This window comes from Prunus avium, chromosome 8 (assembly GCF_965620075.1).
Source record: "Prunus avium chromosome 8, drPruAviu1.hap1.1, whole genome shotgun sequence".
Classification (NCBI taxonomy): domain Eukaryota; kingdom Viridiplantae; phylum Streptophyta; class Magnoliopsida; order Rosales; family Rosaceae; genus Prunus; species Prunus avium.
The window spans coordinates 29,235,935-29,257,190 of record NC_142291.1 but is presented as its reverse complement, the minus strand read 5'-3'; the positions used below and the strand labels follow the sequence as shown (position 1 = coordinate 29,257,190).

The following is a 21,256-nucleotide window of genomic DNA, read 5'->3' as shown; positions in this document are numbered from 1 at the left end:
AATCAGGGGAGGTCTTGTCGTCGTGTATAGTTGGCAACCGAGGGGGTTGGATGGCTATTTTAGCCACGTGACTAGCGAGATTCATGTGTTCTGTTCTCATTGAGCAGACAGGCGTCAACAGAATCCTATAGAATCCCCGCGTCCTATGGCTGCAACTGGATTGGCATTTTGCGTAAAAGTTATTATTTTTGTATTTTAATTTCCCTTGTCCTTTTCTTTCCTTAATTCTTATTGACTCACGCGACTTCATATTCACATGAAAAGGTTAGGCAGGAAACTGCTTCACATTTGCGATGCCACATAACATATTACATTACGCAGCAAGCTAGCATTTTGTGGTTATTAGAAAAAGCATTTCACATAACATATTACATATTATTTGGAATAGCTACATTGCCGTTGTTGGATAGCATGTGAGCATCAGAGCATTTAACATATATACTGTTAGTACAGGTATTTTCATATACCTTATTCAAAACCTTACATTTTGCTGCAGTGTAAAAATCACTCCCTCCGCATCAATGAATATGAAGGTAAACTGCAATGATTTATGAGATGCATAAATAATAAAGGGAGCTGATTTTCCCACTCCCCATTTCTCCACTTACACTCCTTTTTTTTTTTTTTTTTAATGCTTTTTAATTAATTTTATTTTTTTGTTCTTTTTATTTCCTATTCTACCCTCACCACCTAAACCCTTATTAAAAAAAAACCTCAAAACCCTCCACCCCTCATCTTCTTCTGCCCCATTGTACCATTGCCCAGCCCCTTTCCTAATCCCCACCCATGGGCTGACCCACAAAGGCCAGATCTGGCCTCCCTCATCCTCGTGCTCCCAGCTTCATCATCACCGCCAACCTAACCGCAAGCAAACCACAAGAATCGCAGTGACCACCCAACCTCTGAAATTGGCCGGGAAGAGGCTCATGTGACTATGCGCGCGAGAGAGAGGAGGGCTGTTTTTTGGGGGGGGGGGGGGGGGGAGAGAGAGTTTTCAGATATTTAAAAACTAATTTCGAAATAATTACGGTTGTGCCACTGAGTTTGTTTTGATCGTAACTTCTTCATTACAACTCCGATTCGAGCCCACTACGTGTTGAGTTAGTTCTTGACATTTTATAGCTTTTTACTTCCTTTTTGTGTTTTCATAGGTTTTACCTTGGTTAAGATGAAAATGTGCCAAAAATGCATGATTGGTTATAAATTCTGTTTTTGTTCATTTTCGTAGGTCAACTTCTTGGCCTTGGATCAGCATGCTCCGGTACTCGGATGAGTTGAAGATCTTCATGAAACTTGTTCCAATGGATGTTGACTACAACATATCCGAATTTGAGCTCCATTGAACAAGTATAGCCTACCCAACTTATCCAAAATTTTACCATAGCTCTAGAGATTTGTCTTGGGCCAGTTTTTACCTCCATGATGTCATTTTGATTCTTCTTGTTACCATACCATTTGGTAACAAGAACTTACTTTGATGAAGTGCAAATTTATGAGACAAAGAGCATCTTTGTGAAGACAAGAACCAAAAAGCCCATCATGACATAAGAAAAGAATGAATATGTTATTGATGGGTGAGTTGGAAAGGAGGAGAGGGAAGGATGAGCAAAGGAGAAAGGCATCAGCCATTCATTGAACAAAAATAATTCCTTTTGCAGAGAATTGGACCAGATTTTGGAGCTAGATAGCTCAAGGAGGAAGACAAGGTGCAGGCAAGCAAGAAGTGGAAGAAGATTTCTACCATTGAAGACCTTGAGCTTCCATCACTTTCACAAAATCTGTAAACTCTTTCTAGTTTTGTTTTGAATTTGTGTTTGAAATAAGTTTGAGGAACTAAACTCCATAGCTAAGGCTTAGGTTGAAGCCCTAAACATGAATACTCTATTGTTTTGATGCTTGAGTGTATGAATTTATAGATATTGTTGATGAATTCCCATGAATTCCTAGATATTGTTGATGAATTCCCATTCACTAAAATAATCTATCCTTGATGTATGTTTTTCTTTGATTGATCATCTTTGAAAGCATGCTTCTTGAGGTTGTTGGGATTATGTGTATCCTCATGTTTCCCTAAGCAACAAATGGATGAAGTAAGAATCATCCATGTGAATTGGTTTCTTAAATGCCTAATGTAAACATCATACTATTAGGGTTCTTGTGATGTTCATATTCTCTTTGAACTTAATGAGTTTTTCTTGTAATTAAATCGAAGTACTAAGCACACCTAGATTGGTTATAGGGAAGGCATGAGTATTGTAGCACTAGCCCTGCACTCTACTTATATTAGAGAGAATCAATGCGTCTTGAGCCACTAGACCCAGTCTTGATTGCGAACAGCTTCATCAACACATTTAGAGTTCATCACTTGAGTGTCCATGAACATGGGTATAATTGTTTAGGGTGGATTCTGAAACCCTAGTGTTTGTTACATTTTATTTTCACATTTTGATTTTCATTCATGTCATTCTTATTAAAATTAAAGTTAGATTACTTTCAAGCATTAGAATTAGGTCACTTGAATAAAACCCCCCCCATTTGTTGTGTGGTTGTGTTGTTTGAAACTTTGTGTGTTTTCTTCACTGGATTTTGGTTGTTTTCGTAATTGTTTTTGACTTTTGGTCCATGCTATGTTCTTCCTTTTTCTGTTCTGAATCCAACCGTATAAAGAACATGAAATTTAGACAAATGGTTGGAAAGTTATAGGTCAAAAACTGGACAGAGGTCGAAACTGAAAAACAGAGAAACGAACTTGCCAAAAAATGGCCAGTCGTTATTGTTCAAAGACCGGTCGCTAGCCAATATGCCAAAAAAGACCGGCCGTCACTGTTCATTGTCACTGTTCACAGGTGATAAATAGGCGAAAGAATTTGCTGTTTGTGTTTATCTTTAGTTTTTTGTTCTATTCCCTTTCTTTTACCATTCTTTACTCATTTTTAGTTTCCAATTTGTATTGTGCTTTTGTGTTGTGTTGAATAAGTGTTCTTTACGTACTCATACTAGAACTTGTAGTAAGCCGACAGTTCCTCGTGGGATCGACCCCGTACTTACATAATCTATACCTCAATAGATTCGTGCACTTGCGAATATTTTTAATTGGATGATTAGCACATTAATTTGTGTCGATTAACAAATACAACAGATGTTATAACCTACCCCCTTATAAACATTTCGTCCTTGAAAGTTACATACCTATCAAATGAGGTGATAAGGGTACTTGGCCCGCACCTGCGCCTCGGGTTCCCAAGTAGCTTCTCAATGACTTGACCTGACTGGGACTTCACTTCCCACGTTTCCCGAAACTCATCACACCTTCCAAGGAGATAATTCCAAGTACACCCGTTCATCGTGATTATAAGCAACTGAAATGCTGTACGCTGAATGAGTTGAGGGTTTCTTTCTCGTAGCCAGGGGGAATAGCCTGCATGAGGGAAGTTGAAGATGATGACATCAAATTTCCTCCATTGCAGAGCGGGATGAAGGTTCATCTCATACACATCAACACCAAGCAACACCAAGTACCCTCTCCTCTCCAACTCACTCAAGTGTGACAAACAACTCCTCTCCAACTCACTCAAGTGTGACAAACAACTCTTATGTTTGGGCCTTAAAGAACCTTAAGATTTGAGAGAAGTTGTGTTGCGAGCAGAGCCAAATGCTCGAGCTAGACAAGCAGAGAATGAAAAGTCTCATTTTCCAACTCGCACTATCTCTTGGGCGCTATTGCGGTGTTCGATCCATATCTCCCTACCATGACCCACTTTTGATTCTGATGAAAGATTCCTGCTCAAACGTGCGCATATGAGGTGAGACCCCGAAACACTCTCTCCATGACATAGAAGTGCAATTAAATGTCTCAAAAAATACAAATTTCCATGTGATTTGCTTACCTTAATTAAATCAAACAACGAATTCATTGTTTCAGGGTACCACAACCAATATGAACTCTCATTGGTCCAACCCGATCGACACGCAACTCAACACTCACTAACTTTGCTACCTTGATTATTCAACTCCCTTTGTCGGCCTTGCCGACTCGAGCACTTCCCTTGTGACAAAGCCTTGTCCTTGCCCCTCTACAAACGATATACCACCTCACTGTGTTTACTACAACACTCACCTCGAAGGAAATCTCTTGATTGCACTAACGTCATGCTAAGACTCCCTGGGCTCTCGGACTTGAGATACCCACGACTACTTATTTCTCCCATGATGCTACAGAAGGGTAACATTCCAAACTTATTAAGCTAAACCCTTTTCTCTGATTCTTTTTCTTTATCCCTTTTTGAATTTCCCCTAAAACATCCTGAATCGAGAATTGAGTCAACTAAGATTCAAACCAATTCAAGCAGCCTTAAAACTCAGAAGTCAGAATTCATCGAGAAACAAAGGAAACAATTTGCAAGACGTACCTAAAACGTCTAATGAGGTCATCCACGTCAAGGATGTCTCATTCCGCGTCTGGACTCACTACACCACCCACATACTAAGGATGCACACGAGGTGCAGAGTTCACAGGAATTTGAACCTAATGCTCTGATACCAAGTTGACAAGACCCGCCCCAAATTCCTCTGAACCCTGGATGAATCCTGTGGAAATTCCGACATCACCCCGATGTCGGACCCACTTACTAACGATATAGCCTCTTTTCCAAAACAAGGAAAAGAGGGACGAGACTTTCTGCCAAAATTTCGACAGAGTCTCCCCTGAAAAACGGACATATACCAAATTGTTTCACCTGTAAAAAAAATAACAGTTTAAGAAACCAACTCCCAGCACACACAATGCAATAACACACAATTTACAGAATAGGCTTCCATTCTTCACAAATTTATGGCAGAACCACTAGCAATGCTCTTAAGTCAAATAATATATTAACATGCAATTAATGAACTCAAATTATTTTACGAATACCACTGTAATCAACATAAAATAACTTCCCAAATTTTCAGCATGAACCAACTACCGTCTATGAACTATCACCAGCAGTTCTAAGGTCCTCGGGCCTGTTATACAATATAATCAAACTTAAAATCAATCATTTATTTCGAAATGGATTTCAGACCTGTCAGAACCACATACACTATTTATTAAGAATCCAATAATCAAGTGATAACTGAGAAATAAACAAGCATTTAATCTCGCTCAAGTTTAAATCGGGCTTCAGGCGTACTAACATATTCAAAACCGAACCCAATAGTAATAATAAATAGGGTTCAAATCCAATAACCATATCAAAATCCATTCACATACTCAGAATCAGTCAAACCTTTTAAATATAGTTTATTTCGCGGCTGCACCTAGGTGAGACCCCAGGCTACCTACGTACCCCTCGGCGAGGGATCAAGCCACATGTAGTTCTTATGTCGACAATCACGTTTTCAGATGATCTACAATTATTTAAAGTAAAACCAACGATTAATTTTAGATTCATCTACAACTTCAAAACCAACAAAACACACATTGAACACATTATGAATTCCTTCCCTTATGTAAGTTCATCCCGGCAACCATACCCTATCCAAAGCGTCTGTTGCTGAACAACACTTTCCAATCCATGACTTAAACATTCATACCTGTGCAGAGTACTCACGAAGCACAATCTCAAGAGTCTCTACCCGGAAATGAATCCACATATATATACACTCACCTCTCACCATCATCATGTACCAGGGGAAAACAATCCAATCCAGGGATCGTTTGACTAGACCACATGGAGAAATCCTCAACAACCATGTGGCCCGGGATGAGTCGTCTAACCGGGGGACTGGGCTAACCAGCACGCACAGCAGAATCCTTAATACTCGTGCGTCTGTGACAAGTCCTACTCGCGCAGACTAACTAACTATCCATTTCCATGTATCCAAGTATCCATGTCCACTGTTTCCAAGTATTAGTATTTAAGGGGAGGTACATAAGATAGTATACATTATGTATCGGGGAAAACAATCCATCGCGGGAATCGTTTGGCTGAACCACATGGACGACTCTTCAACAACCATGTGGCCAGGAACGAGCAGTTCAATTAGGGGACTAGGCTCACCAGCACGCACAGTAGAATCCTCAATACTCGTGTGCCTATGACAAGTCCTACGCGCGCAGACTACCCCGCTAAGGGTCTACGGTAACACCCCGTCAAGGGTGCCCGGGTTCCGACATATTCATAACATATCCACAATTTCCAAGTATCCATCAATTTCAGAATCAATAACCAAGGAAGCCCACACACTGGAAAGTCCAACGCCACGTGTGGGTATAGTGATCAGGGAGGGTACATACGATGGTGAGGTTTATAACCCTTATATAACTATTATAAAATAATATTCCCTTCCTTAATTGAATCTTCCCAAATATTTATCCATAGTATAGGAAAGAAACTCTCAAACATATATTCCAAAAAAACCCAAAAATAATTCAAATAGTAATAAGAACTTGTTTACACTTAATTTCCATAAGATACTATATTTCACAATTAAAATAATAGACTTTCGTAAATAGCCTGATATCACCCAATCTATATACTTTAATAATAATCATAATAATAATAATTAATGATAAATAATAACCCTTCGAGATCCCATATCCTCATTAACCCAAATTAAATCAATTTTCAATGAAAACTTGTTTAAGCAAGAAATTTCCATAATAGAAGAACAAGGTATACTTAAACACAAACGTCCACTCGTTTCCTAATAATTATAGCCAAGCCCAAGGCTCACTTTCATAACCCATCGATCAAACATCTCATGTTCATCCATTCCATAACTTAAATTATCAAACTAATAATCCAAGAATTTCATACGATACTATAAAACAATCACAATATCCCAACATAGTCAACATAACTCAAATAACAGTCAAGACTCGTTAATAAGGTCATTTTAGTACTTCTCGAAGGGTGAAACTACCCCGGAAGACTCACGGTCAACCGAGGTGTCAAACTGACCAAATTTGATTAACCGGGCCCGCGGGGCCCACAATCTCCGATTTCCGAGCCGAAAGTTTCCACGAGTTCAACAAGGTTTATCATACATGCCCTGCAAGTTTGGTCTGAATCGAACAATTGGATCGCTCGCGATTACACGATTGGACGGTTATCGTTTGACGCAAACTTTATGTTATTGAATCGGAACATCCGGGGCTCCGATTCACAATTCGTGAATTCCTATATGATCCTAGAGATGCCTAGATCAACATATATTGAAATAAAGTCGATCCAACGGTCCGAACATATCGAACCAGGATAATGCCTAATATGATATCCGATCGATGATTAAACGATAACCAAATTCAAATCCGAGCATACCGTCGTGCTTGGGACGACATGGGGATCATTTTAGGACTAAGAGGGACACCCAAACAGTGCCCACAGGCCGCCACACGTGTGCGTCGGTGTCTAGAGAAATTTCAGTCACCAAAAAATCTTCAAACCGTCGATCAAGACCTATACCTACATGATCAGGACATTGAGTGGAGCAACTTTTGTTCTTGGACCAACCCCAAAAAGTGATCGGAATGAAGGGTCGAAACCGGCCAAAACTTTGATCGCTTAATTGAGAACCAAAACGCATAATTTAATCCTAAACAACCCAACTAGCAGCTAGAACACGTTGAAAGGATGAGAAAGCATACATGGATCGACAAATTTGGTGGCCGGAATCGCCGGAACGAACGTCGAAAAGTTTACGTAAAATTCGGCGAAATTTGCAGTTTTTGGTTGATCTTTGAATCCAAAATCTGGAGAAATCTGAGGTTTTCAAGGGTAGATATCATATGAGTTTTGTTGAGGGGGAGGAGGAGAACAACTTCTGTGAAGACAGCGCCGCCAGCCGCTGCCAGATGGCGCCGGAAATTGGCCGGGAAGAGGCGCGCGTGACTGTGCGCGCGCGAGAGAGAGGAGGGCTGTTTCGGAGAGAGAGAGAGAGAGAGAGAGAGAGAGAGTTTTCAGATATTTGAAAATCAATTTTGAAATAATTACGGTTGTGCCATTGAGTTTGTTTTGATCGTAACTTCTTCGTTACAACTCTGATTCAAGCCCATTACGTGTTTACGGACTCATCTCGGTACAATCTATGTAATAGTACCAGTCACTTCCCCAAAATGCTTCCGAATTCCAAAGTGACCAAATACCCCTACCCTCGGGGGCAAAATTGTAACTCCAAAATTAACTAATTAATTAATTAAATTAAATTATCGAATAAATCAAATTTTGGGTCTGGATGTTACAGAGTGTCCTTGAACATTGCAAATAACACAAACTTTGACTTAAGGAACTTTAGGTACCATATTTAGCACAACGTCAAGCTTCCTTTGTAAACCAGCAACTTGTAATGCAAGCTCATTGTTAAGACTAATCTCAAAGATACCAGCACTTTTACCTCTTGTATCTTTGTGTTGAGCATTGGATCCCAATATCTCAAATATGTCATATGACCTCTTGAGCATTCTTTTTCTTTAAAGATCCACCTGCAACATTATAGACAGTAGATTGACAAGTTTGGGTCAATCCATCATAAAAAAATTGCATTTGTAAGTATAGAGGCAACCCATGATGTGGAAATTGAATCAGAGTTCCTTTGAAACGCTTCCAACAGTCATTGAATGGCTCGCCATCATGTTGCGAGAAGTTGAAAATTTGTGCCCTCAAGGTAGCTGTCTTTTGGGTGGAGAAAAACTTCTCCAAGAACTTCTTAGCTACAGCATCCCAAGTGGTTAGTGATCCAGGGGTTAAAGACATCAACCAAGTCTTTGCTCTGTCTTTCAAAGTGTAAGGGAAAACCCTCATTCTCATATTTGCTTCTGACACATCCTTTAAAGGGAAAGTACCAACAACATTATAAAATTCTTTAATGTGAACCAAAGGATCTTCGTTAAGTAAACCATAAAAAGAAGGAAGAATTTGAAAATTAGAAGATTTAAGCTCATAGTTTCTAGCTTTTGTGGACTGCAAGATGCATGAAGGTGAATTTGGTATGATTGGTTGAGCATAATCCTCCAAAGCACGCTGGTCATTGGCTGCCATCTCTTCTTCTTCTTCTTCTTCTTGATCTGAGTTAAAGATGTTGAACTCAGAGTACTCTTCTGAGCTTAATCAATTGGAGTTTTTGGCTTCCGGGAAATTGAGAATAAATTCAATGGCTGCCTCCCTTGCTTCAACATGCCTTTCTTCAAGTTCAACAAAATATGGTTGTTGTGTACCACAGATTGGTTGGATCCTAATGGTTCCAGATTGAGAGTGTTTCTTAACCACTGATACAACTTGTTCAAGCAATGGTTTGCTCAACATGCAATACCTGAAAACAAAGAAAAACTAAAGAAAGTAAGCAATAGTAACAAGACTCTTAATCAAGTTCCCGATAGCCCGATAGCGGCAACAAGTAGATGTTCTAGAAGAATTTAGAGACAATGAAACAAGCACTAGGGGTTCGTTCTTTCTTATATATGATTATCCATTTGGTGTTTGGTTTTAATCAAGTACTCAAAATACACAATTTAGCTATGGTGTTTAGTCTAAACTATGAATCTGAATCCATTAAGCTTAAGAAGAACACTAAGGAACCAAGTAAACATTTAAACATGGTGTTTGTTCTAAATGCATACCCACTCATTCACTAATCAGTTCAAGTGTCATATGGTGTTTATGCAAACTTAAAACTAGATAACCAACATGCAAGTGTTAGTAGTGGCCAGCTATTTAAACAAGCATAAAGATTCAACACAGAACAAGTGAATGAGACCAGAAAACTAGAATTAATCAACAAAGAGTAAAATTAACTTGAAAACATGAAACTGTCTTGTTAGGCTACATTGAAACCCTAGCTATGGTATTTAGTTACACCCCATTAATTGAAGCAACAACATTTGAATCATAATAAACATAGAGAGTGTAAGAAAAACCCGTGAAGAATGACTTATGTTGTTAAAGAGCTCCTCACAGCTTCCACCATGTATGCTTTTAGCCAAAATAAAGAGTGGTGTAGATAGTGTGGATTGTATAGATTGTGTTTGGGAAATGATGGGAATGTGGAGGATGGGGTGATTTGTGAGAGAAGTGTATGAGAGGCTTGCTGGGAATCCCAGGATTTGGTTCCTCTCTTTGGTGTGGAATGAAAGTGGTATTTATAAGGAGAATCAAAAGGGAAATCTGAATTGAATATGGTTTCTACCAACAACACCCACCTCACCTAACACATCAATGCAATTGAAAATCAGTTTCTTTTCTTATTTGGCTGTTGCACTTCACTAACAAATGCCACCAGAAACATTAGCTCATGCAAAGCTCATCATGACCAAGCAACAATTAGCTCATGCTTAGCTTAGAATGACCAACAACTTCACGGGCTCATGAATTGCGCTTCCCTCTAGTAAATGACAGCTTTGAGCCCTCCATCTTGAAGTTCAGAATGTCATCTTTCTAACCACATGTACTTTGAGCCAACCCAAGGTCGGGTGAAGAAGTTAAGGCTGAAATGAATTTCTAGCTCGGTCTCCAATTTTTGCACTTTTTTGAACCATTTTACTTGAAATGTCTCTAATGGTATCTAGAGCTCAATGATTTGAATGAAAAATACAAAATAAATTAAAAGCACAAGTTTTACTTTAAAACATAAGCAAAAAAGAAGAAGCTAGAGTGCTATAAAATGATATACAATTATGCATTGATCAGCCTGTAATGTCAAATAATATAACACCCTATTTGTTTACCATGCCCAATCATCTCGTGAGCCTTAAGATCCTGGAAAGAGCAATGTGTAGGATAGAAAGTAACAGAAACATTAAATGTATCAAGGAATTGACCAACGGATAACAAGTTACAATAGATATTTAGAACTAGTAATGAGAGGAACAGCCCCGGATTCCCCCTTGGAATTCATGACGAACCCTACTGCTCGTCCGGCATCCACCTGATGTCGGACCCTCTTTACTAAGAAGCGCTTTAAGCCCTGAGTTAAACTTGAAGACAATTCGACTCCTATCGAAATTTTGGCAAAGTCTTCCCTGTAATTGGAATATTTCCCAATTTACAGTACCTGTAAAGTCTTCCTTGTAGAATGGATCTTCATCACCTTCATAACAGAAGTACTACTCATCTTTCCAAATTTTCACCATCTTCACAGCTAAAGTACTCATCTTCCAAGGCTTCACTAGTTTCCTCATCTCCATCATTTTCATCATCTTCATCTTTCAAGTCTTCTTCATCTTGTGGCATTACCAGGTGGACCCCGTAGCTCTTACAGAACACTGAACCTACGCTAATATGTTCCAAACTAACCACACAAGTAGTAACTTGATGCGTAAAAGGCCTCACTAGACAGTTCACAATCTTAAGAAATGGAATATAGAGCAGCCACACATGAGCTGACTCAATATATTTTGCGTCGAAATAAACCGAATGTGTGGTAATCATTACTCCATTGATGTCAACTCTGCTTGTGAAATAGCAATAATGACCAAAATCACTTTGCGTAATTTTTATTGCCTTTTGGCCAATTTCCTTTACCTTTTGGCTAATTTCTTTTTCCTTTTGCTCAGTTCCCTCTTCTTTTTCCTTTTGGATAATTTCCTCTTCTTTTTCCATTTGGCCAATTTCCTCTTCCTTTTGGCTAATTTCCTCTTCCTTTTCCTTTTGGCCAACTTCCTTTCCCTTTTGGCTAATGTCTTTTTCCTTTTGGCCAATTTCCTGGCTAATTTCCTCTTCTTTTTCCTTTTGGCCAATTTCCTTTTCCTTTTGGCTAATTTCTTTTCCCTTTTGACTAATTTCAGCAACAGCACAGATAGCCAATCCTATGTTTTCCAGGTTCAAATGTGGAGGGATTTCAAAAGAAAACTCAGATTTATCACGTTGATGAGACAAATCTTCACGATGGCTGAACCACTTTGGAACTTCGCTTCCGGGAAATACAACGTCAAATAGAGTTTGCACAGATGAGAAAATGACGGAGCAGAGACTGACCTCATCCAGTGAAATATTTTGATTCTTTGACAGGTCACCAGCCAGATTGTCACACAGTTTCTGACAATTAAACAATGTGACACATTCGATCATTTGTTCCCCTGTCTGCTCCAAGATGTTTGACAATTTTGCAAATCGTTCCAATGAAACACAGTCGGCAGCATTTACCCGTTCCATTTTTGGTGGAAGTTCAGGAATTTCTTCAAGGCTTTTGCAACCACCCAGGTTAAGATACCATAAGTCAGGTGAAACATTTGAGTTAGTTGGAAGTGACTCTGCACTCCACTTTGGAAAACTAACTAGATTTCGGCATCCCAAGAGATTAATACTCATTAGATGTTGCAACTCATAAATGCTGCATGGCAGATTTGTAAGGTTCTCACATTCTTCTAAAGTTAACACTTCGAGGCTAATGAGATATCCAATTGACGAGGGCAACTCGGTGATTGCAGTCTGGGATAGATCCAAGAATATTATGCACTCCATCTTATCCACAATCTCAGGGAAATACTTGAGCCTTCTGCAACCCCTAAGATTTATATCTTTCACAGATTTCAAGGCGATTCTCGTTGGAAACAAAGTAAGGTTGCCGCATCCTTCAAGACTCAAGGCAACAAGCTTCTCAAGAAATCCAACCGAATGATGAACCTGAACTAAACTTCCGCAGTACTTTAGATTCAAATCCTTCAAGTAAGGGAATCCAGAGGCGTCGGGGAATTCTCTTAGGAAAATACAGCTTTCCAAATTGATAGATATCAAGTTTTTCAAACTCTGTAAGGCAAAACAATAATAACAAAAGACTTTTTGTCATTTTACAATTTAGCTTCAAAAAAATGAACTCTCTTGACAATATACCACAATGGATAAGAATAATTAAAAATACCTTGAATCCCACCCCAAGTCCTGACATGTAGCTGCGAGGCATATTCAGCTTAAGAAGCCTCTTCGGATTAGAATCGAATGGTAAGTATTTGGAGGATGAAAATTCAGGCCAATCAACAAACCTTAACTCATTGGGCAGAAAACCAGCCTCTCCAGAAAAGCGTGCATTACTGACTATTAAAAGTTTAAGGTTTATCATCTTTGAGAAGCTTAAAGCATTGCCATCTCGTGGAGACGACTTTACCATGATGCCCTTGATTTTATTTGTTCCCTAACGTGAAAAATAAATAGTATTAGCACAGAAAGCTATTTGTCACATTTAAAAAAAAAAAAAAAAAGTTTTCAAAATTCTATTTTTGAACCTTCATGATATTATTTCAGCAAATAAAAAAAAATATTCCACTTACTAGGCCTTTTGTTAGAACTTGATCAACATCCTCGTGAAACCACAACCTGCTACGTTTTCCAGGTTCAGCTGGTGACTCTTGGCGAACTATTTCTTTTCCCATTTCTTCTAGCAAGTCATGCATCCAAATAAAATTTTCTTCATTTACATTTATGAGGGCCTTTTCTTTGAGTACTTTAATACCATACTTAGGGTTGAGGCCACAAGCTTCTAGTATTTGTATCACATGGTCTATATTTTCACCTTTAAAGAAACATGCGATGTCAAGGAAAACTTCTTTCACGGGATCTTCCAATGAATTATAACTTATTTTAAGAGTTTCTTGAATGTCTGCATTAGGAATTTTTGTGTAACCATCTAATGCGTCTTGCCATTCCTCCACACTTGCACCGCATAGAAGTGAACCTAAAACTACCAGAACTAAGGGAAGGCCTCGAGCATACTGCACTACAGTTCTAGCAAGCTTCACATAATGATCTGAAAGTCGTCTTTCTCCTGGAAAGGCATTCGCACTGAAGAGACCAAGAGCTTCGTGATCATCCAATTCCTTGACATTGTAGATTAGATTAACTTGATGAGCAGTGAGCAAGTGCTTATCTCTTGTCGTTATGATAATTCTACTGCCGAAATCAAACCAGTCACACCTTCCAACTAATTTCTTTAGTTGGTCTACTTGGTTCACATCATCAACAACTATGAGAACCCTTTTCTTGCTTAACCTTTTCTTTATCACATTGATTCCTTCATGAACACTAGTCATCTCCAAATTCACGCCCATTATCTTCGACAAAAGACAATTTTGTAGTTTGACTAGGCCTCCATATTGCATTGATTCTTCTCTAACATTTTCCAAAATAATAGCGCTGCAACTTTAGTGTTTACAATCTCTATGCTCACTGATTTTTCTCTCTCGGAGAATTTCTCTCTGCTCTCTTTTCTCTCCTCTCACTCTTCTTTGTTTTTTTCTTCCACTCTGCCTGAGCTCTCTTCTCCGTTGGTTTTCTCTGTCTTTGCAAGTAGTGAGGATGCCTATTCATAGGCAAAGTAAATCACACCCGTGAGTGTGCAGGGAGGCATCATGATGCTTCTTTCCAACATGTGGGCTTGGTCTCCACTAACTTTTCAACAACATGGAATTAATTACCACTGAAGAGGCTTCTTCCTCTTCTTCTTTTTCTGTTCCTGCCCTGTTTATGGATTCAATTACCACTGAAGAGGCTTCTTCCTCTTCTTCTGTCACCCATTCATGGACATACGACGTCTTTCTTAGTTTTAGAGGTGAGGACACACGCCACAATTTTACAGGCCATTTGCATAGGAGTTTGAATCGGATGGGAATCCGCACCTTCATAGATAATGAGCTTCAAAGAGGAGAAGGAATATCCAAGGCGCTTCTCGAAGCAATTGAAGGGTCAATGATTTCTGTCGTCATATTCTCTCAAGGCTATCCATTCTCAAGCTGGTGCTTGGATGAACTCGTTCATATCATGCAATGTAAAAATTCAAAGCAGCAATTGGTTTTTCCAGTTTTTTACAAAGTGGATCCCTCAGATATACGACACCAGACAGGTGTTTTTAAGACGGCATTTGCTAACCATGAATGCTCCTTCAAGGATGATCCGGTGCAGCTGGTAAGATGGAAGGCAGCTCTCAAAGAAGCAGCAACCCTGTCTGGGTGGCATTTCATGGACGGGTAAATTTCTAACCACTATAGTTCCACTTTTCTGGGCCTCCATTTTGAAATGCGGGTAAATGCACAAAGAGTAAATGTAGAGGCTTGAGATCCATACACAGACTACATAGATGCTAAGACTCGAATCCTAAATTTCTCCTTTTCTTGGGGGCAATTGCTCCAAACTACTACACAAATAGGTTTTTGGCAATTTTTCTCAAATATTTAAATATAAATAATCTACTTTATAAGCTTAAATTCAATAATGCATGACTTCCTTAGTTCTTACAAGAAAAATAATTAAATAAACAAAATCAGAAAGAGACAACTAACAAGGGTCCAACTTTGTGATTAATCCAAAAGACAAAGGAGTAGCTGGTGCAATTCACCACTTGCCCAACACTGCCACGTGGCACTAATAATTTCTTTTTATAGATATTTTCTCAAATCTTCCACTCACTTCCTTTTCTTTCTTAGAGCATCTCCAAGGGAGATGTCAAATACCAAACATCAAATTTAAATTTGATGGCTAATATGGCAATTTGACATCTTATACAGCTTTACACATATGTCAAATTAAACTATTATTTTATTACATTTTAGTGCTGATTTATTTTTAATTAAAAATAAAATAATAAATAATAAAATATTCATTTGACATTTTGCTTTTGAGATGTCAAAAATAATATCTCAACCTCCAATCTTCATTCCACATCAGCTTTGACACATCGGTTCGAGTGATGTGAGATGTTATTTCTAGCCATTAAATGTCTATGTGACACTTTTGACACTTCGGTTGCAGATACTCTTATATACATAGAAAACCCAACGTCAAATCTACTCTCCGCCTTCTCCTAGTAAACTTCGTTGTACTCTGTTTCTGTCTATGTTTTGAGCAGCCAAATTCACCACTTGCCCGACATTGCCACGTGGCACTAATAATTTCTTTTTATAGATATTTTCTCAAATCTTCCACTCACTTCCTTTTCTCCCTTAGAGATGCTCTAAGGGAGATGTCAAATACCAAACATCAAATTTAAATTTGATGGCTGATGTGGCAATTTGACATCTTACACAGCTTTACACATATGTCAAATTAAACTATTATTTTATTACATTTTAATGCTGATTTATTTTTAATTAAAAATAAAATAATAAATAATAAAATATTCATTTGACATCTTGCTTTTGGGATGTCAAAATAATATCTCAACCTCATGCCTTCATTCCACATCAGCTTTGACACATCGGTTGGAGTGATGTGAGATGTTATTTCTAGCCATTAAATGTCTATGTGGCACTTTTAACACTTCGGTTGGAGATGCTCTTATATACACAGAAAACCCAACGTCAAATCTACTCTCCGCCTTCTCCTAGTAAACTTCGTTGTACTCTGTTTCTGTCTCTGTTTTGAGCAGCCAGACATGAGCTGATTCCAAATATGTTTGTTAAAAGAAAATCGAATGTGCCGCAACACTTTCTGTATGTCAATTCTGGTTGTAAACGAGCAACGGCCAAATTACTTTGTGAATTGTCTTTCTCTTTTTGGCTCGTTTCAACACCAAACTTACTTTGCATGGTTTCTTTCAATTCCTTGTTAATTTCAACAGCAGCACAGACAGCCAATCCGCTGTTCTCCAGTTTGAAATTCCGAGGGATTTTTAAAGAAAACTCATATTTATCACTTAGCTCATACAAATCTTCACGATGGCTGAACCAATTTGGAACTTCGCATCCGGGAAATACAACGGCGAATTGAGATTGCTTAGAGGAGAGAGACAGAGCAGAGGCTGACCTTATTCAATGAAATATATTCTATATTTGACGCTTCATGAGCCAGATTGTCACATAGTTTCTGACAATCAAACAATGTGACACATTCGATCATTTGTTCCTCTTTATGCTCCAAGATGCTTGACAGTTTTGCGAATCGTTCCAATGAAACACAATCAGCAGCATTTACCCGTTCCACTTTTGGTGGAAGCTCAGGAACTTCTTTAAGGCTCTTGCAACCACTCAGGTTAAGATAGCAAGTCAGGTGATATATTTGAGTTTGTAGGAAGTGAATCTGCACTCCATTTTGGAAACTTAACAAGATTTTGGCATCTAAAGAGATTAACACTCGTTAGATGTTGCAGCTCGTAAATGCTGCATGACAGATTTGTAAGGTTTTGACACTCTGCTAAAGTTAACACTTCGAGGCTAATGAGATATCCAATTGACGAAGGCAAATCTGTGATGGCAGAGTGAGATATTTGTTCGCACCACTTTGCAAAACCCAAGGGAGGTGTCGTATAGCAGTGTAGCTCGGAAGTCCGAGTGTCGTATCCACAGAGAGCGGTGTAAAGATAGCAGAGCTGAAAAGAACAATTATGATTGAAAAGTAGATTTATACAAGATTTGATTTCAAGAAAATTCAATTGATTAAAACACTAAGGCATTGGGTTTCCACTTTTAATATAAGCATGCAACTCTTACTAATTTGATCCACAAAATATTTTCCAATGTAGTTGTTCAAAATAATTAAAGCTCTTTGTAATTTCCTTTAGAAGTATTCTAAGCATAACTTGTACCATTGGCAACAAACTATCAAAAAAAATAAACTTCATCGAAATTCTATTAATCTTTAGTAATTATCTTCTCTTTTAAAAGCATGAAAGTTTTTACTACACAATGGGAAAAACATGATTGAACCCATGAAATAGATTATCAAACATTCATCAATTAATTAAAAAGAAAACTACAAATTCTATTTGAACAAAAACTACAAATTCACATTAAAGCTTAAGTTTGGATCAAACTAATAAAAATTACACACTTATATTAAAAGCTTTCTCCCTAGCCTTAGCTAGGGAATTAGTTCCCCATAATAAGATAAAACTAAAAACAGAAATTAAAACTATAAAAGAAGTGGAGGAAGGAGGGAGCTCAAAGAGTTTGAGGAGCTTGGTGTCTCCTTTGAAGCTGCATCAATGATCTATTTATAGGAATGGGGGCTGCTCAGGTTGTAATCCGATTGCAACATACTTGATTAAACTATTATCCTATCATGCCACTGCCGTAGCCTTCCTCTTCTTTAATTCTTCAATTGATGCTCCACTTACCTTGTTTATTCACTCTAGTGCTGGCAGCACCCTCCAAATCTTCATCCTTATTAGTTTGGCTGCCACACTTCAATGCTTTTGTTTTATTAATATCAATGCCATCACCACTTCTTCCTTTGATAAATCTTCTTTGGCAAGTGCTGATCTTCTTGCTGCCATTTACCTATTAGCTTTCATTTGTTTATTTGTTCTTTCAACAAATGAGTTGCGTATGCCATGACACCATATGCTAGTAAAACACAAACTTTCTTTCCATTTGCAGCAGCCACCCTTCATTTCCTTTGACTGGTGCATTCATTTCTTCTTGTCCTTTCCTTTATGTTTTGGTGCGGCACTTCACTCATCTTTTCAAAATCCAATAGTAATTGCTGCACCTATTATTAACTTGCTGCAAATCTCACCAAGAACCCACAAAGAAAAAGTAGTAATTTTAATTTCCAATACTTTTATTAGCATAATGCCCAAATTTATAAAAACCAATCTTTAGCCTAAATAGCTCAAAATCAAATAAATTACAGCACTAACAAATATATATTTAGGGATAAAACTTGTAATCATTATGTGCTCATCAATAGATCCAAGAATGTTATGCACTCCATCTTTTCCAGAGTCTGAGGGAAATAATTGAGCATCCTGCAACCTCTAAGATTTATATTTTTGACAGATTTCATTAACATTTATAAGGGCCTTTTCTTTGAGTACTTTGACACCATACTTAGGGTTGAGGCCGCAACCTTCTAGTATTTGTATCACATGGTCCTTATCTTCACCTTTAAAGAAACATGCAATGTCAAGGAAAACTTCTTTCACATGATCTTCCAATGAATTATAACTTATTTTAAGAGCTTCTTGAATGTCTGGATTAGGAATTTTTTTGCAACCATCTAATGCATCTAGCCGTTCCTCAATACTTCCACAACATAGAAGTGAACCTAAAACCACCAGAGCTAGGGGAAGGCCTCGAGCATACTGCACTACAGTACTAGCGAGCTTCTTATAATCATCCGAAAGTCGTCTTTCTCCTGGAAAGGCATTCGCACTGAAGAGATCAAAAGCTTCATGATCATCTAATTCCTTGACATTGTAGATTAGATTAACTTGATGAGCAGTGAGCAAGTGCTTATCTCTAGTTGTTATGATTATTCTACTTCCGTTACCAAACCATTCAGACCTTCCAACTAATTTCTTCAGTTGGTCTACTTGGTTCGCATCATCAACAATTATGAGAACCCTTTTCTTTATCACATTCATTCCCTCATGAACATTGGACAGCTCCAAGTCTTTCCCTCCTAGAATCTTAGACAAAATAATGTTTTGTAGTTTAACTAGGCCTCCATGTTGCATTGATTCTTCTCTAACATTGTCCAAAAAGCAGCTACCTTCAAATTTATGGGCAATTGTATTGTAAACAGCTCTAGCAATTGTTGTTTTCCCTATTCCACCAATTCCCCATATCCCTACCATACAAACATTATTTTCCCCAGCACGTAAAAGCTTAACCACATGTCTTACACGAGACTCGATTCCAACTGGGTGATCTGCCACATTAAAGGCAGTATTATTTAAAACTCGTACCAAAATCTCTTCAACGATGTCATGAATAAATTTAGATTCATGCCTGCCAATAAAAGCATATGAAACATATAGATGAATGGCAGTTTCATTTGTTAAATTTGTTTTTGGAAAAAAGATAGAACATGAAAAGTAGAAGACAATTCTGCTTGATTAAAAGTGACAATGCTTTACATCAAGGACTTTTAATTTATTTCCATTATTTACCTTCAAGGGCAAAATAGTCATGAAAAATAAGTAATAAATGCAAATTAGGTTACCTCCTATTAGTTATGAGTGTTCTTGTAGTGTATAGTGCTCAGAAAATTTACCCGTGTAAGAAATGCCACCCGGACAAATTTGCTGCTTCTACAAGAGCTGCTTTCCGTCTCAGCACCTTGTTCATATCATTCTTGAAGTTGCATTCATGGTTAGCAATTGCCTCTCCAAAACTACCTCTCTGGTGCCGTACATGGGAGGGATCCACTTTGTAATAAATTGGAAAAACCATTTGTTGCTTTAATTCTCTACATTGAATGATATGAGCGAGTTCATCCAAGCACCACGTAGAGGATGCATAGTTTTCAGAGAATATGATGAGAGAAATCATTGACCCTTGAATTGCTTTGAGAAGCGCTGGCGATATATCTGTTCCTCTTTCAAGCTCGTCATTATCTATGAAGGTGTTGATCCCCTTCCGATCCAAACTGCTATGCAAATGGTCTGTAAAATTGTAGCGTGTATCCTCGCCTCTAAAACTGAGAAAGACATCGTATGTCCATGAATGGGGGGAAGAAGAAGAGGAAGAAGCCCCATGAATGGTAATTGAATCCATAAACAGTCTGAAAGAGTTTGTACTGCTAACTCATGTCGATGACATTGCTCCTTCCATTGTGAATGTGAAGTCAACCGACTGGCCTTCAACCTGCCCTTGTGGTTAAGTGCGCTTGCACTGACTCCTAGTGGTCCTGGGTTCGAAGGTTGGTACCACATTCTCTACAAAACCCAGAATGTGAAGTCAACCGGTCAAGAATGAATAAGGAATAATAGAACAAGACGAAAAGAAAGAGGCAAGTTTGCTCTCTCTCTCTCTCTCCACTTCCAGCCCTTAAGATTCCTCTAGTAAGTTTTGATCATAACGTAATTAAAGAACTACAATAATTAAAGGTATATACTTGTGGTTGCACGCGGTGTTCAATATATATTAAGGACAAATTACAGCTGATATGGCCCAACAACCATACAAACCGCAGTTTCCCAGGAAAGCCATCAGGGCATCAATTAAGGTACCATGGAGGTAGGGCTGGGAATTTAATCTGCCAAACCGACCGACCATATTGGTTTGGTTTACGGTTTCAAATTTCAAAGTGGTTGGTTCAACCCAACCGAACTAAGTGTAAAAATTCTAAATATATTAGAAAATTGGTGTCTAATGATAATGTTGTTATCGCCCTTGTTATCATGCTTCCGCATCTATATTAATTTTATCATATATGGTTATTTGTATTTGTAACTGACAGTCTTTAGGTTTGAATTATGAATGCATTCTATCATCTTTCTAATAAATTTGTTGCTTAAGATCCAACCTTCATCTCCGCACCTCCATACGATGATGTGCATTCATGAATAGTAAGTGCCTCGTCAAAAAATTACCCTTTTGTACAATATGGCCCATAAACCACTTGTTGCT

General features: G+C 38.2%; 1 protein-coding gene across 1 annotated transcript; it reads right to left on the bottom strand.

Moving 5' to 3' along the window:
• Positions 1-10,734: 10,734 nt before the first annotated feature.
• LOC110744951 (disease resistance protein Roq1-like) lies at positions 10,735-20,827 on the bottom strand. The gene is made up of 6 exons (XM_088245934.1): positions 19,899-20,827; positions 19,848-19,850; positions 19,279-19,633; positions 13,241-13,999; positions 12,835-13,104; positions 10,735-12,722 (listed from the first exon to the last, which is right to left on the bottom strand). The coding sequence occupies exons 1-6, from the start codon at positions 20,399-20,401 to the stop codon at positions 11,085-11,087; spliced, it is 3,528 nt and encodes a 1,175-aa protein (XP_088102060.1). The 5' UTR covers positions 20,402-20,827; the 3' UTR covers positions 10,735-11,084.
• Between the last annotated feature and the right edge of the window lie 429 nt (positions 20,828-21,256).

What these genes read in the sequence shown, in the direction of transcription:
- LOC110744951 (XM_088245934.1), bottom strand. Translation starts at nt 20,401, where the DNA reads ATGGATTCAATTACCATTCATGGGGCTTCTTCCTCTTCTTCTTCCCCC. An exon ending in AAGACTTGGAGCTGTCCAAT is followed by an intron (nt 14,000 to 19,278) that starts GTTCATGAGGGA and finishes GTGAATTTGGAG; the next exon opens with ATGACTAGTGTTCATGAAGG. An exon ending in GACTTGGGGTGGGATTCAAG is followed by an intron (nt 12,723 to 12,834) that starts GTATTTTTAATT and finishes TTTGCCTTACAG; the next exon opens with AGTTTGAAAAACTTGATATC.